The sequence below is a fragment of the Neomonachus schauinslandi genome, chromosome 6, assembly GCF_002201575.2.
Source record: "Neomonachus schauinslandi chromosome 6, ASM220157v2, whole genome shotgun sequence".
Classification (NCBI taxonomy): domain Eukaryota; kingdom Metazoa; phylum Chordata; class Mammalia; order Carnivora; family Phocidae; genus Neomonachus; species Neomonachus schauinslandi.
Window position 1 is genome coordinate 98,944,823 of NC_058408.1, and position 12,208 is coordinate 98,957,030.

Below are 12,208 nucleotides of genomic sequence, written 5' to 3' on the forward strand. Positions count from 1 at the left end.
ACAGTCCCCTGGGTCCAGCCAGTGGGATGTGGATAGCCTGATGTGCTAGGTAACCACAGCTTGGAGATGCCATTTGCAGGGTAAGACTTTCATATGCGGCCCCGTACGATAACCACTAGCCACATGTGGCTCTTTGAATTGGAATTCATTAAAACTAAATCAGATTAAAAATTCAGTTCCTTGGTTGCATTACCCACATTTCAAGTGCTCACTAGGCATAAGACATTTCCATGATCGCAGAAAGTTCTACTGGACAACGTTGCTTCAGGGGTTGTCAAATTTCCATTCCACAGACCTCCGTGATAACACAAAAGATTTGTAAGAGTCCACTCCACTGCCTCTGTGCCCCAGGGAGATCCTGGGGAGAAGGGGGGTCGAACAGTGGGCTAGGAGTGACCCTGCTTGGTTCTGATGTTTGCCATCATAAGCTGCAGGCATTGCAGAGGACAAGAATAACATACCTGTGTCCAGGTTTGAGTGAGGAATACAGGTACCTGTGAAACTCTTTAACACTCTTTCTTTTGGGCGGCACCCTTTTTTTCTCCCTCGTATTGCTGTCCCTTACTTCCCTCCATCAAGAACAGCAGAGCAGTAACACCTAACCACTTCCTTTCACATCCAAGGTGGTGGTAGCCATAGGAAGAACTTAATAATGCCACTTGGGGCTTTTTCTGGGTTATTTCCCATCTGTCCTTCTGATTTCTACCAACAGTCCAAACCAAAGGACAGCGACAAAGAAGGAACTTCAAATTCCACCTCTGAAGATGGGCCAGGGGATGGATTCACCATTCTGTCTTCTAAGAGCCTTGTTCTAGGGCAGAAGGTAATAAAGACCACTGTAATGTGCTGTCATAAAAATGCTATTGCACTTTTATAACCTCCTGTTTGCAAGCAACCATGCTTCCTTCATCCCTTGCTCCCCTAAAAAGACTTTCAGTCTGGTCTTAAATTATTCACATTTAGACTAAAGAGCTTTGACAGGGTCTACATTGTGAGCGTCAACAAGCTCTTTAGTGCCAAGAAGTATTCATGCTGACATCGGTCAGACAAAGGTAAGGTTAGAGAACCTTCCTGGTCAGGCGAAAGAATAGCATCATTGCCGGGAACTCCCCATGCCCCCCTCATTCCTGGGCCCCCCCCAAAACATCCTTCGCTAACTTTCTCAAACAGCTCTGGGAGGCCAGCCTGACATGGTTCGATGTGATTTATCAGAGAAAGAAAATAGAGATATATGTTTCCTGAACATCCCGGGTGTTAGAAATGAATTATTTGCCAATAATTGTCTGCTTGCCTTTCTAGATTGCAGAAAGAAAACAAACAGGGCTATACATTTGAATAGTCTGCAGCAGCCCAGACAGACATGCAAATAATTCATTCCCACTAGCATAAAGTTTACGGAACAGACCATTTATCTACCATGTCAAACGGGGCTGATGTAAGACACACACAGGAAAACAGTCAGAGAGTCTCATCTCCGGTAGCGAAATGTTTACAGCCTGGTAATAGGACCCACCCCTACTGAAGCAAATGGGAAGAGCGTGTTAGGGAAGAGCGTACATGGGGCAGGTCCCTCATTTTTCACTGATGAACACAGGGAAACAAAGAGGTGGGATTGAGGTCCCCTCTGGGGGTTGGCCACAGTTGCATGACGATTAGCTTTCTCTCCCTTACCTAGGGGAACGTGGCTGTCGTGCTCACAGGGGAGGCTATGGAAAATGCTCTGCATTCCGCTCAGCTGTGAGCACCTAGGGCAGCATTTCACAAGTGTAGCCCCAAGAACGTGGTCCCCAAAAGGCAAGGTGGCCCGACGTAGGCAGGCCGGAATCCCAGAGCCCATCACGTGTCTCGAGCAAGGTCCATCGGCCGCACGCCCCTGCCCCCAGAGGTCTGGGTTGCTCCAGGAAGAATGCGGGGTGCTGAGGGGAGGGTGGAGATCCAGCCCGGGCTTCCCTCCTAGGAGACGCTCCGACTGTGTGTCACCCCACACCAAGGGCCCAGGGCCTGGGAGACGGAGGCGCAGCTCTAGGGAAAGGAAGAAGAGGGGAGGGCCCGAGTCACAGTGAAAATCAAATCCACTGAGCTCTGAAGAGCCCGCCGAAGACCAAACACCTGGCAAACTTGACAGTCACTCAATGCCACAGCCCTATGTGTGGACATGCGCTATAAATAACTGAGAGAATTAACAAAGGGGAGGTAAAATGTGAAGATTTTTTTAATTGAATCTGATCTTTCCCACCCTCTCCATCTTTCCTTCCTGACGCAGCTGTCCCTGACTCAGAGTGACATCAGCCATATTGGCTCCATGAGAGTGGAGGGTATTGTCCACCCAACCACAGCCGAAATTGACCTCAAGGAAGATATAGGTAAGGTCCTGAGACTTGGGTAGAGGTGCCAGAGAATCACCCACTGCTTGGGCAAGTCCTTCTGAAGTGGGTCATTGTCGACCAAATACCCTCTGCTGGGGGGACCGTGTCACACTCTGCATGTCACCGAACAGCATTACTAGAAAATAACGAATTTTCTTTTTAATCGGCATACATTTCTGAAATGTGTATTGAGGTGCTCTATAAAAACAGATCATTCGTGCACACCTTGATGACTTTTCCTCTAAGTTAACACAGCTGTGTAACGGGCACCTTGATCACGGGGCAGAACCTCCCCGGCACCCCAGAATTCCCCCTTCCTGCCCCGTCCCAGTCCCCATTCCCTCCAAGCGTCACCCCTGTCCTGTCTGCTCACGGCACAGATGGCTGTCCTCTGCTTTGGATTTTATATAAAAGAAATCATGCAGTGCGTCTTCTTTTGTGCCTTTTGCCCAACTTTGTACCGTGAGATCCACGCGTACTGTCGAGCGTGGCAGGAGTTGGTTCATCTTCTTGGCCGTGTAGTATTCCACCGTGGGAACATACGGCAGTGTGCCCACCATCCCACGACTGGTACCATTCGCATAGCGTCCAGTTTGGGCCACGATGAGTAGTGTGGCTGTAAACATTGCTGTACGTGTTTTGGGTGAACCTCCACATTTATTTTGAGCTTAAAAATTAAGAACACCTTTGGTAAAAAGGAAACGGACACCGGGACGAAGTTGTCTGTAAGGCTATTAGTTGAGTCACTTTACCGAGGGACTCTGCCACCTACCTCACGGGTAGTGGAGGGAGCTGCTCCGGGCTGGGTGGAGGAACCTAGGAGGGCAAGCTATCAAGGGCACTAGACATGATAGCACACTGGATGGTCACCATCTCATCCTTTTTTTCTAAGACAGAAGTGCCTTAAACTTGCATTGAAAAAGTAAAGTGAGCAAAGAAAGAAAGGGCTTTGTCCCTGGGGTTCTGGGCTTGCTTCGGAGGTCGGGATTTAAGGCAGATGGTGGCAGCTCAGCCTCAGGGGGCAGCACCGGGGACCCCAAGACTCTGGGCAGCCTCAGGTTTCCCCTGTGACATCAGAGGCCACTTGCTTTGCTGAAAAGGAGATAGGACAGCCTCAGGGGTGGGGGCGGGTGAACCACAATGCGGAGAAACAGGACTTCTCTTGCACACAGAAACAGTGAAAATTTCTTCTTCGTTCTTCAGACCCAGCCCCGGTCCTACCACCTGCCCTGAACCCCCTTCCCCTCTGGAAAGATGCCCCCCACCAGTAGCCTTAGCCTTAAGCTCTGTTTTGACGTGTATCCTAGCTTCTCGAAAAAAAACGAGTAGCAGTGTGTTACTTTATCATTTCTATAGTTGGCATTTTTATATCAGGAAAGTAATCATGATTTTTTTATTTTTTTAAGTGGCAGCGGGGTGATAGGGTAGAAAGAACACAGGTACTGGAGCAAAAACTCAAGCCCAGATCCCAGCAGTAAGGCTTCTGGAGTCAGGATGGGTCTGTGTCCCGGATTTTACAAATCACCTCCTAGCTGTGTGACTCTAGGCAGGTTTCGTAAGCTCTCTGAACCTCAGTTCCCTCCCCTGTAGGTGACAGTAGCAATAACGCCTGTGTTATAGGGGTGCTGTGAAGAGTAAACAGGGTCACACACAGATGAGGCCCAGCACAGGGCTGAGCTCACCAGCATTCGATAAATGCTCGTCTTTTTTACTGTTGCTGTGCTGTTTAGAAGGGGTCCCTCCCGTCATGATTCCATTTTCTATGACCATCACCCAAACTAATCATTCCCTGTAGATGAGGCCCTGACTTACTCTTTTTTTAAAAAGATTGTATTTATTTACTTAGAGAGCATGCCCATGTACGTTGAGGGGTGGGGAGAGGGAGAGGGAGAGAGAGAATCCCAAGCCGACTCCACACCGAGTGTAGAGCCCAATGCAGGGCTCAATCTCACAACTCCGAGATCGCGACCTGAACCGAAATCAAGAGTCGGACACTTAACCGACTGCACCAGCCAGGCGCCCCTTTGATTTATGTGTTACTAAAGAAAAGTTCGAGCATACACAGAAATAGCAGCAGAGACTGACAAAACCCTACCCCTCTGTTATAATAGTATCAACCCACGACCAAGGCTGCTTCGGTGCCAACCCACCCCACAGCCCCCCAGACCTCACACCGTCGAATCCGTGGATGTGTCAGAATGATAAGGGCTAGCTTTTTGACAGCATCACAATACCATTATCACAACTGGAAAAAATCATGTCATAAAATACCAGTCACCGTTCAAACTTCAATCATGTCATTAATATCAACTTATTTTTTTAATGTGCTTAATTCGGGATCCAAGTAAGTCCACATATTGCAATTGGTTGATCAGTCTCTTATAACCTATAGGTTCCTCTTTCATATCTTTTCCTCCTTTCTCTGTCTTTTTTTTTTTTTTCCAATTTATTTTGTTGAGGAAGCTGGGCCATTTGTCCTGTAGGGTTTCCCAAGTCTGGATTGTACTGACTTCATCCTCCTGATGCCGTTAAACATGTTTCTTCTCTGTTTTTCTTATAAATCGGTAGTTGGATCTAGAGTCTCAATGAGATTCAGGCTCAAATTTTTTTGGCAAGACTATTTGGTCTTGGTGATGGAATATTCTTCCATCAGGAGGCACGTGACGCCCGGTTGTCTCTCACTGACGCTCCTTGTCTAGGCTTGTCCGTTCATTGGGGGTGGCATGGGGTGGTGGCGTTATCCTAATTCCAGCCCTCCTTCCTTTTTTCACTGGAATGCTCCCACAGGGAGAAAGTCCCCCTCATCAACATTTCAGGTTGCGTTATTCTTGGTAGTCTTCAGGGAAGAGGGTGGGCTCGCCTTGCCCTTCACACACTCCCACTTGGCCCCTTACGCCTACTTCCCCTGCTGCTCAGCGTGAACAGGGCTGTCGGCTGTGGTTCCTGGCCTTCTCCGGGCTTCTGTGACCCAGCAGATCAGCACCGGCCAGGAGTCTGAGGGACAGAAAGGAGACTTGAAGGCCCAAGATGAGCATTTCCAAATGATGTCACTGAACCCCAAGCACATTCGTGAAGAGATGCCCTCACCTTCCCAACCCCAGGGGACGGTGGCTGCTGGAATAGACATGATGCACAGTAATCCGCACGCCGTCCTGTGGCTCTCCAAAGACGCTTGAGTGTCCCGGTGGGGAGTGGGGAAGCCCCAGGGAAGCCCCTCAACCGAATACTAACCACCATCGTAATAACTCTGAAGAGAGAGAGCTGAGACCGGCCCCAGACACCAGATCACCAAATCCATTAGAAGATAAAAACATGTGGGGGGATAGGCCTCATCCCCCACCCAAGAGTGGCAGCCGTCTAGTGTAGACACGGCGCCCATATGCCATCTCAGAGGCAAGAGGAGCCCCGGTATGCGGACGTGGGCTTCCTGCTGGCGTCCTGCCATCCCTTGGGGGTTCCTCTTGGCCTCTGTGGAAGCACGACCCTGAAATATCGAGTAGAGGATTGTCCTAACGTCAGAGACTCAAGGGATCTCCCAGCAGGAAGGTCCTTAGAGTTTAGCCTCTCAAATCTACATTTTTCTGTTGAAAACCACAGCCCAGTTTGGAGGAACGCCCTTGCAGGCTGCCCTGGGCCTGTGTCTGTCCTTTGACCGCAAGACTTACCACACACAGGTGGTGAGCTGGAGTAAGCCCCCCGAGCTCTCCACCCTGAGGTTCCTGCTGAGTCATCTGTCACCGTGGACTTGGGGCCAGGCTTAGGACCTGGTGACAAGAGACAGGCTGCAGGGTCTGTGAGAAGGCACTGCCTTCAAATCACCAAGACACTGAATTTAGCCAACCCAGTGGGGGGACTGAACCCAGAGATCAGAACACTGGAGCCCCAATTTTTTTTAAAAGCTCACCTTTAGTACAGCATAGGGAATAACATAGGCAATGGTATAACGGCGCCATACGGTCCAAGACGGTGGATCCCCTGGTGGTGAGCACAGCGTAACGTGTAGACTTGTCCAAGCACTGTGTGGTACGCCTGAAACCCATGTAACCTCGTGTGTCCACTGTACTTCCATTTTGTAAAAATCACCTTTAGGATTCATGTCTTGAGACTGCTTATGACCAAATCACTCCCTCAAAGGTCCCTTAAAAGAGTTTGCTAGAGGGGCACCTGATTGGCTCAGTCGGTTGAGCATCTGACTCTTGATTTCAGCTCAGGCCATGATCTCAGGGTTGTGAGGTCGAGTCCTGCATCGGGATCCAAGCTCAGTGAGGTGTCTGCTTGAGATTCTCTCTCTCCCTCTCCCTCTGCCCTGTGCCCACTTGCGTGCAAGCAAGCTCTCTCTAAAATAAATAAGTAAAATCTTAAAAGAGAGAGAGTTTGCTAGAATCCAAGTCCTGTGGGACAGAAGCCTAGAGACCCCGGCCAGCAGTGACCACTGGCAACCAGGATTCCCACTGCGAAGTGTGATTCCTACTTTCTCAGTGTGGTTGAGGGGTTAGTTCTCTGGCCTACTAAAACTATGTGGAACAGTGTAGCTAATGACTTTGGAAAGGACGACAGCAATGGCTTCCCTTGTTCTCCGCAGGGAAGGCCTTGGAAAAGGCCGGCGGCAAAGAGTTCTTGGAAACAGTAAAGGAGCTTCGTAAATCCCAAGGCCCTTTGGAAGTTGCTGAAGGTAAGCGTCGCCTCGGGCCCGTGTTCCAACACAGCCTCACCCCCCTCCCCGCCAGCGTCACTCACTTCATGCACAGTGTGCCGAGCAAAATACACCGCAGCCTAGATGAGACCCACCTGTGCTTCTCCCAGAGAACTTGAGCAGGCCTGTGTACACCATTTCACACACCCTGGGGATGACAAAGTGTCTGGGTAGTTCAGGTCAGTTTGCACACGATCAGCCAGAGATAAAGCTATTGGGTAACTTACACTCATCATGGGATTCCACCATCACCACTGCCGGGATCCGGAGCGCTCCTGTCACCTCCGGTGAACACCCCTCCCTCCTCCCCCCGCCCCTGGCCACCACCAGTCCGCCTTCTGCCTCTGTGGATTTGTCTGGTCAGGACATTGCACGTAAGCAGAATCCTAGGCTTTATGACCTTTGGTGCCTGGCTTCCTTCACTTCATATAATCATTTCAAGGTCCATCCATGTTGTAGATGCCTTAGTGCTTCATTCCTTTTGATGGCTAATAGTCCATTTTGTTCGTGCATTCACCAGTGGGGTTGTTTCCACCTTGGGCGATTGCGAATAGAGTGCCTATGAATATTTGCGCATAAGTTTTTCAAGGCTTTTTTTTTTTTAAGATTTTATTTATTTGACAGAGAGAGGCACAGCAAGAGAGGGAACACAAGCAGGTGGAGTGGGAGAGGGAGAAGCAGGCTTCCCGCAGAGCAGGGAGCCCGATGTGGGGCTCAATCTCAGGACCCTGGGATCATGACCTGAGCCGAAGGCAGATGCTTACCAACTGAGCCACCCAGGGGCCCATCAAGGCTTTTGAGTAATTTGTTGGCAGGTGGCTCCAACTTCAGATCTGTGTCCTCCCCATATGCACACACACCACCTCACATGGAGTTGGTGCCAAGTGCTGCCCAGATGCCAGGGCTCTAAAGACAATGAAACCCACTCCTGCCCTCAAGCACGGGACTGTCCAGGAGGAGAGATAGACAACAGAAGGGCACAGGGTGGGAGCCCCGCCCTCTCCTCAGGGGAGCTCGGGAGGCTCCAGTGAAGATGTAAGACCCGCCTGGGGGCAGGGACACTGTGGGCAGTAAGGCTATCGTGTGTGAGAAGGCCCAGGTCATGAGCCAGCATGGGGCCAGCAGCAGGCAGGAGATCCTGTATAAACAAGAGGGGCGCCTTTGAGAGTTTAAGCCGGGGACTGTTGTGCTCAGATCTGATTGCTAGAAAAGTAACGGGGTTTCCAGTCGAGAGAAAACATGAGTCCACACTTTATAATCTGCACATCCCACTCCCCATACAGATAGCAATGACAGAATTTCACATGTAAAACTGGGAGACAGAGCCGCACTGAGAGATAAGACAAACGCACGTGCGGGGAGGGACAGAAGGGCGGCAGGCAGCGGTGGCAGGACAGGTCAAAGCCAGCAGTGGGGCCAATCCCCAGGGTCCCGGCTTTTCTGCAGAACAGCCCAGACTCCAGGCCCCGGGACACTGTGCCCCTGGTGTGCCCCTGTACACGGTCAGAGTCAAGCCCGTCATGCCCGCGGCCTCCTGTGTTTATTCGGACCAACTTCACGCACGTGCGCGTCAGCCCGCAGCAGCCGGTGCTGGGAAGGCAGCTGACCCAGGGGTACACAAAGGGTGTCCTCCCGCCCACCCTGGCGAGTGCAACCGTAACTTCTCCAACACCGGACGTCGCTAGGAAACACTTCTCAGAGACTAGGTGGGCGTCATATTATTTCAAATCAATCTTTCAAACCAACCGCACACACTGCTCCGGAATGCAACAGACACCCATTTGTGTTACAAACACTGTCCCTAGCGGCCACGGCCTGCCCAAACCACCCCAGGCTCCCAGAGCAAGGCCGGGACCCTCGCCACACCCGGTCCCTTGAGGGGCACAGAGCCCCAGCTCCGCAAGGAGGGTGGCGTAGGGCAGCGGCGCTCGGCTGTGGCCACCACGGCCCCGGGCAGCGGGAGAATGGCCAGTGGATCCAACTGGACTGCTCGGGACCGGCTTGGGGGCCTAGAAAGGAGTACGAACTGGAACAATGAGACGAGGCTGGCATTACTGAACTGCACAGCCCGTTTTGAACCCCTGCTCCCGAGGGGGGGGCTCCTCAGGTATGTCGAGGCGACCAGAAGACAGTCCCCAGCCGTGGGGGGGTCGGGGTGCGACCGAGGAGCGCAGCGCTTCTCCATTTACGGAGGGCCCTAAAGCACTCATGCGCACAAGTCCTGCACCAGACCCACCGAGCAGGGCCCTGGGGCCGGGTGCGGGCGGCAGGGCCTCCCTGTCTATTTGCGGAAAGTGCTGCGGTCCTTTCCTACCACCGCTGTGATGAGTCAGTGTTACTAACACTACAGAGTGGCTGCTGGGCTGGGCCAGGCCTGGCTCCTGGCCGTGTCGCTCCACGCTATGCTCTGTCCCCCCATCACCTGCTCCTACCTTTCACCTTCCTGCCCGCCCCCCTCTGCCCCTCTTAGAAGGACCCAGGTGATTACATTTAGGGCTCGCCCCCATAATCCCAGATAATCCCCCCATCTCAAGAGCCTTCACTAAATCACCTCTGCAAAGCCCCTCTTGCCATGTAAGGCAACGCTCCCAGGTTCCAGGGATCTGGACGTGGACATCCGGGGGAGGCCACTCCTCAGCCGTCAGAGATGATTCTGATGGGTACCTCTCACTGGGAACCATGGTCACTAGGTAGCCGAACCCGGCGGCGAGGCGGCGGGGCATGTGAGAGCCGCTAACGCATTCGTCTGGGGTGCCCACTGGCCCCAGCAAGCCCGACAGGGCTCCCGCTCTCCGGCAGACGTCCAGTCGCATCAGAGGTGCCCAGCCAGCTCCTTCCGCGTCCCCGTCCGCACACATCTGAGAGGCTTCCGTGAGGTCCGGCCTCAGCCCCTGACTGAAGGGGAAGGTGTGGGGACTAACCCGCAGTGTTTCTCTCCTGTCCCAGCCGCTGTCAGCCAATCCAGCGGACTTGCCGCCAAATTTGTCATCCACTGTCACATCCCTCAGTGGGGCTCCGACAAATGTGAAGAACAGCTTGAAGAGACCATCAAAAACTGCCTGTCGGCAGCAGAGGACAAGAAGCTCAAGTCCGTGGCGTTCCCACCATTCCCCAGCGGCAGGTAAGATGCGCTCCTCCAGGCGGGCGGGGGAGGCCGGGAGTCTCGGAAACACAGAGAAAGGCAGTGTTGGAGAGGAGCGGAGGGCAGAGCTTCTCCGAGAGGCTGCCATGGTCAGTGCCCACATTCCCAGCGGCTGCCCCTGTCAGAACACGTGATCAGAAAACCCCAGGCTCGGGGCTCAGCCGGTTAGGCATCCGAGCCTGGATCTCGGCTCAGGTCATGACCCCAGGGTTGGTCGGGAGCCTCGCCTTGGGTTCCACGCGGTTGAGGAGCCTACTTAAAAGAAAAGGAAACACCAGGCTCAAAGGCCTTGTTAGTCCGAGCGGGGTCCGTGGCCCGGCCTCGGTGACTCGGCTGTGTTAGAATGTTGGAGTACGGAATCCCAGACCCCCCCACCCCAGCACTCCTGCCTCCGAAGGCCCGGGGGTCGTGTGGTGCTGGGGTGGAGGGGAGGAGGGCCTGGAGGCTGAGGCCCTCACAGACACGCCCAGAGAATGACAGGCTCTCACCAGGGCTCTGCTCTGGGAGTTAGGAGAAGCGATGGTTCTGATTGTCAGGGACCCCGGCTGAGGGCGAGAGCCACAGCAGGCGGGGAAGGAGGTTGTCTGTCCTCACAGGTTGCCTGTCCTCTCCCGTCACACTCGTACTTAAAGCGAGCTATCGCTTCCATTCTGAACACGCTGTCTCTTAAGAGGTGCCCCTCTGCAACATAGATAGGGCTTACACACTAAAGATGTTCTCGCAGGGGGAGGCTCGGAGGGGAATCGTGAGGCCTAGCTTCCTGCTGTCATCCCACCTCAAGCTGAGCGAGCAGCGCGGGGTCTCCGCAGCCTGGCCCAGAGGCACCGTGGGCTGAGTTCTTCGTGGAGCCGGGACCACGTGTCCTGGTGGGTGCTGAGCTGGGACACTGCATGCGAGCGAGAATTCCTGTCAGGCAGGCTCGTCCCGCCCCCGCCCGAGGGGCCTCGGTGGCCGACCCCAGAGGACTACGCTGGCTGTGTCCCCGGAGGCGGATGCCATGGCCCAGCCCCCTGACCCTGCCCAGAGTCCCCCACACTCAGATCACAGCGGCACGTCCCTGTGGGTCGGTGGGAGGGGCACTCAGCGCTCACAAAGGAGTTAGGGGACGCACTTTTGAGCGTACATTTTTCCCCTTTCACCAACAACCTGACCACCCTACAGAGGTTTCGAGGGAGCTGTGCGTTTTTGAACACCAGCGATTTCAGATGCTGAGCTGGTCGTGGTTTTAAAGCCCGGCTCGACTTGAGGCAGGTGACAGTGATTCATCCGAGCACGAGCGCGGCTCAGCGGGCAGCCCCATGACTTGGGCTGAACGCAGCGTGCCTGTCCGAGCCAGCGTGGCTCGCGTAAAGCAGGGCCTGCCTGCCCCCTCCCAGGCTGCCCCTCCGCCTCAGGGCAAAGGAGGTGGCACGGGGCCCCGCCTGCCCACAGTGACCCCGTGAGACAGAACCAAAAGGCCTGGTGCCGAGATCAGAAGGCACCGCGCTGCCCCCGCTCCGGACTGAGGAACCAGTTACCCCGTGGGTCCTGGGAACCCAAGTGACATCAGCTCTTCTTTTCCTCCGGCACAGAAACTGCTTCCCCAAACAGACGGCCGCCCAGGTGACCCTCAAAGCCATCTCGGCCCACTTTGACGACTCGAGCGCGTCCTCGCTGAAGAATGTCTACTTCCTGCTCTTTGACAGTGAGAGCATTGGCATCTACGTGCAGGAGATGGCCAAGCTCGACACCAAGTAGCCGCCCGCCCGGCCGGCCGCGCTGGCCCTCAGAGCAGGATCCAAGTCACGGGAGTGGGGCTTTCTTTTTTAAAAGGAGAGAGGAAGGGTGACGGCACGGGAGTGGAGGGCAGTTGGCAGGGCAGAGGGTCACGGGGGCCGCGGGAGCGGGGCCTGCCCACGGAAGGAGCCCTCTGCCTTTTCTATTCTCGTTTAAAAGAGCCTCCGTCTGTAATTAACCAGGTCTCCACGAGGGGTTTCTTTCCATGTGTTTTCTTCCTGTTGTTTTAGA

At 53.9% G+C, this 12,208-nt stretch overlaps 1 protein-coding gene across 1 annotated transcript in view; it reads left to right on the forward strand.

Annotated features, from left to right (window-relative positions):
- Positions 1 to 11,938, forward strand: part of LOC110589322 (core histone macro-H2A.2) — a 29,882-nt gene extending 17,944 nt beyond the window's left edge. The window contains exons 4-8 of the mRNA XM_021699866.1: positions 713 to 823; positions 2,264 to 2,363; positions 6,949 to 7,038; positions 10,006 to 10,180; positions 11,773 to 11,938. Coding sequence (XP_021555541.1) covers positions 713 to 823; positions 2,264 to 2,363; positions 6,949 to 7,038; positions 10,006 to 10,180; positions 11,773 to 11,938 — 642 coding nt within the window. The remainder of the gene's footprint in view (positions 1 to 712; positions 824 to 2,263; positions 2,364 to 6,948; positions 7,039 to 10,005; positions 10,181 to 11,772) is intronic.
- The last annotated feature ends 270 nt before the right edge of the window (positions 11,939 to 12,208 follow it).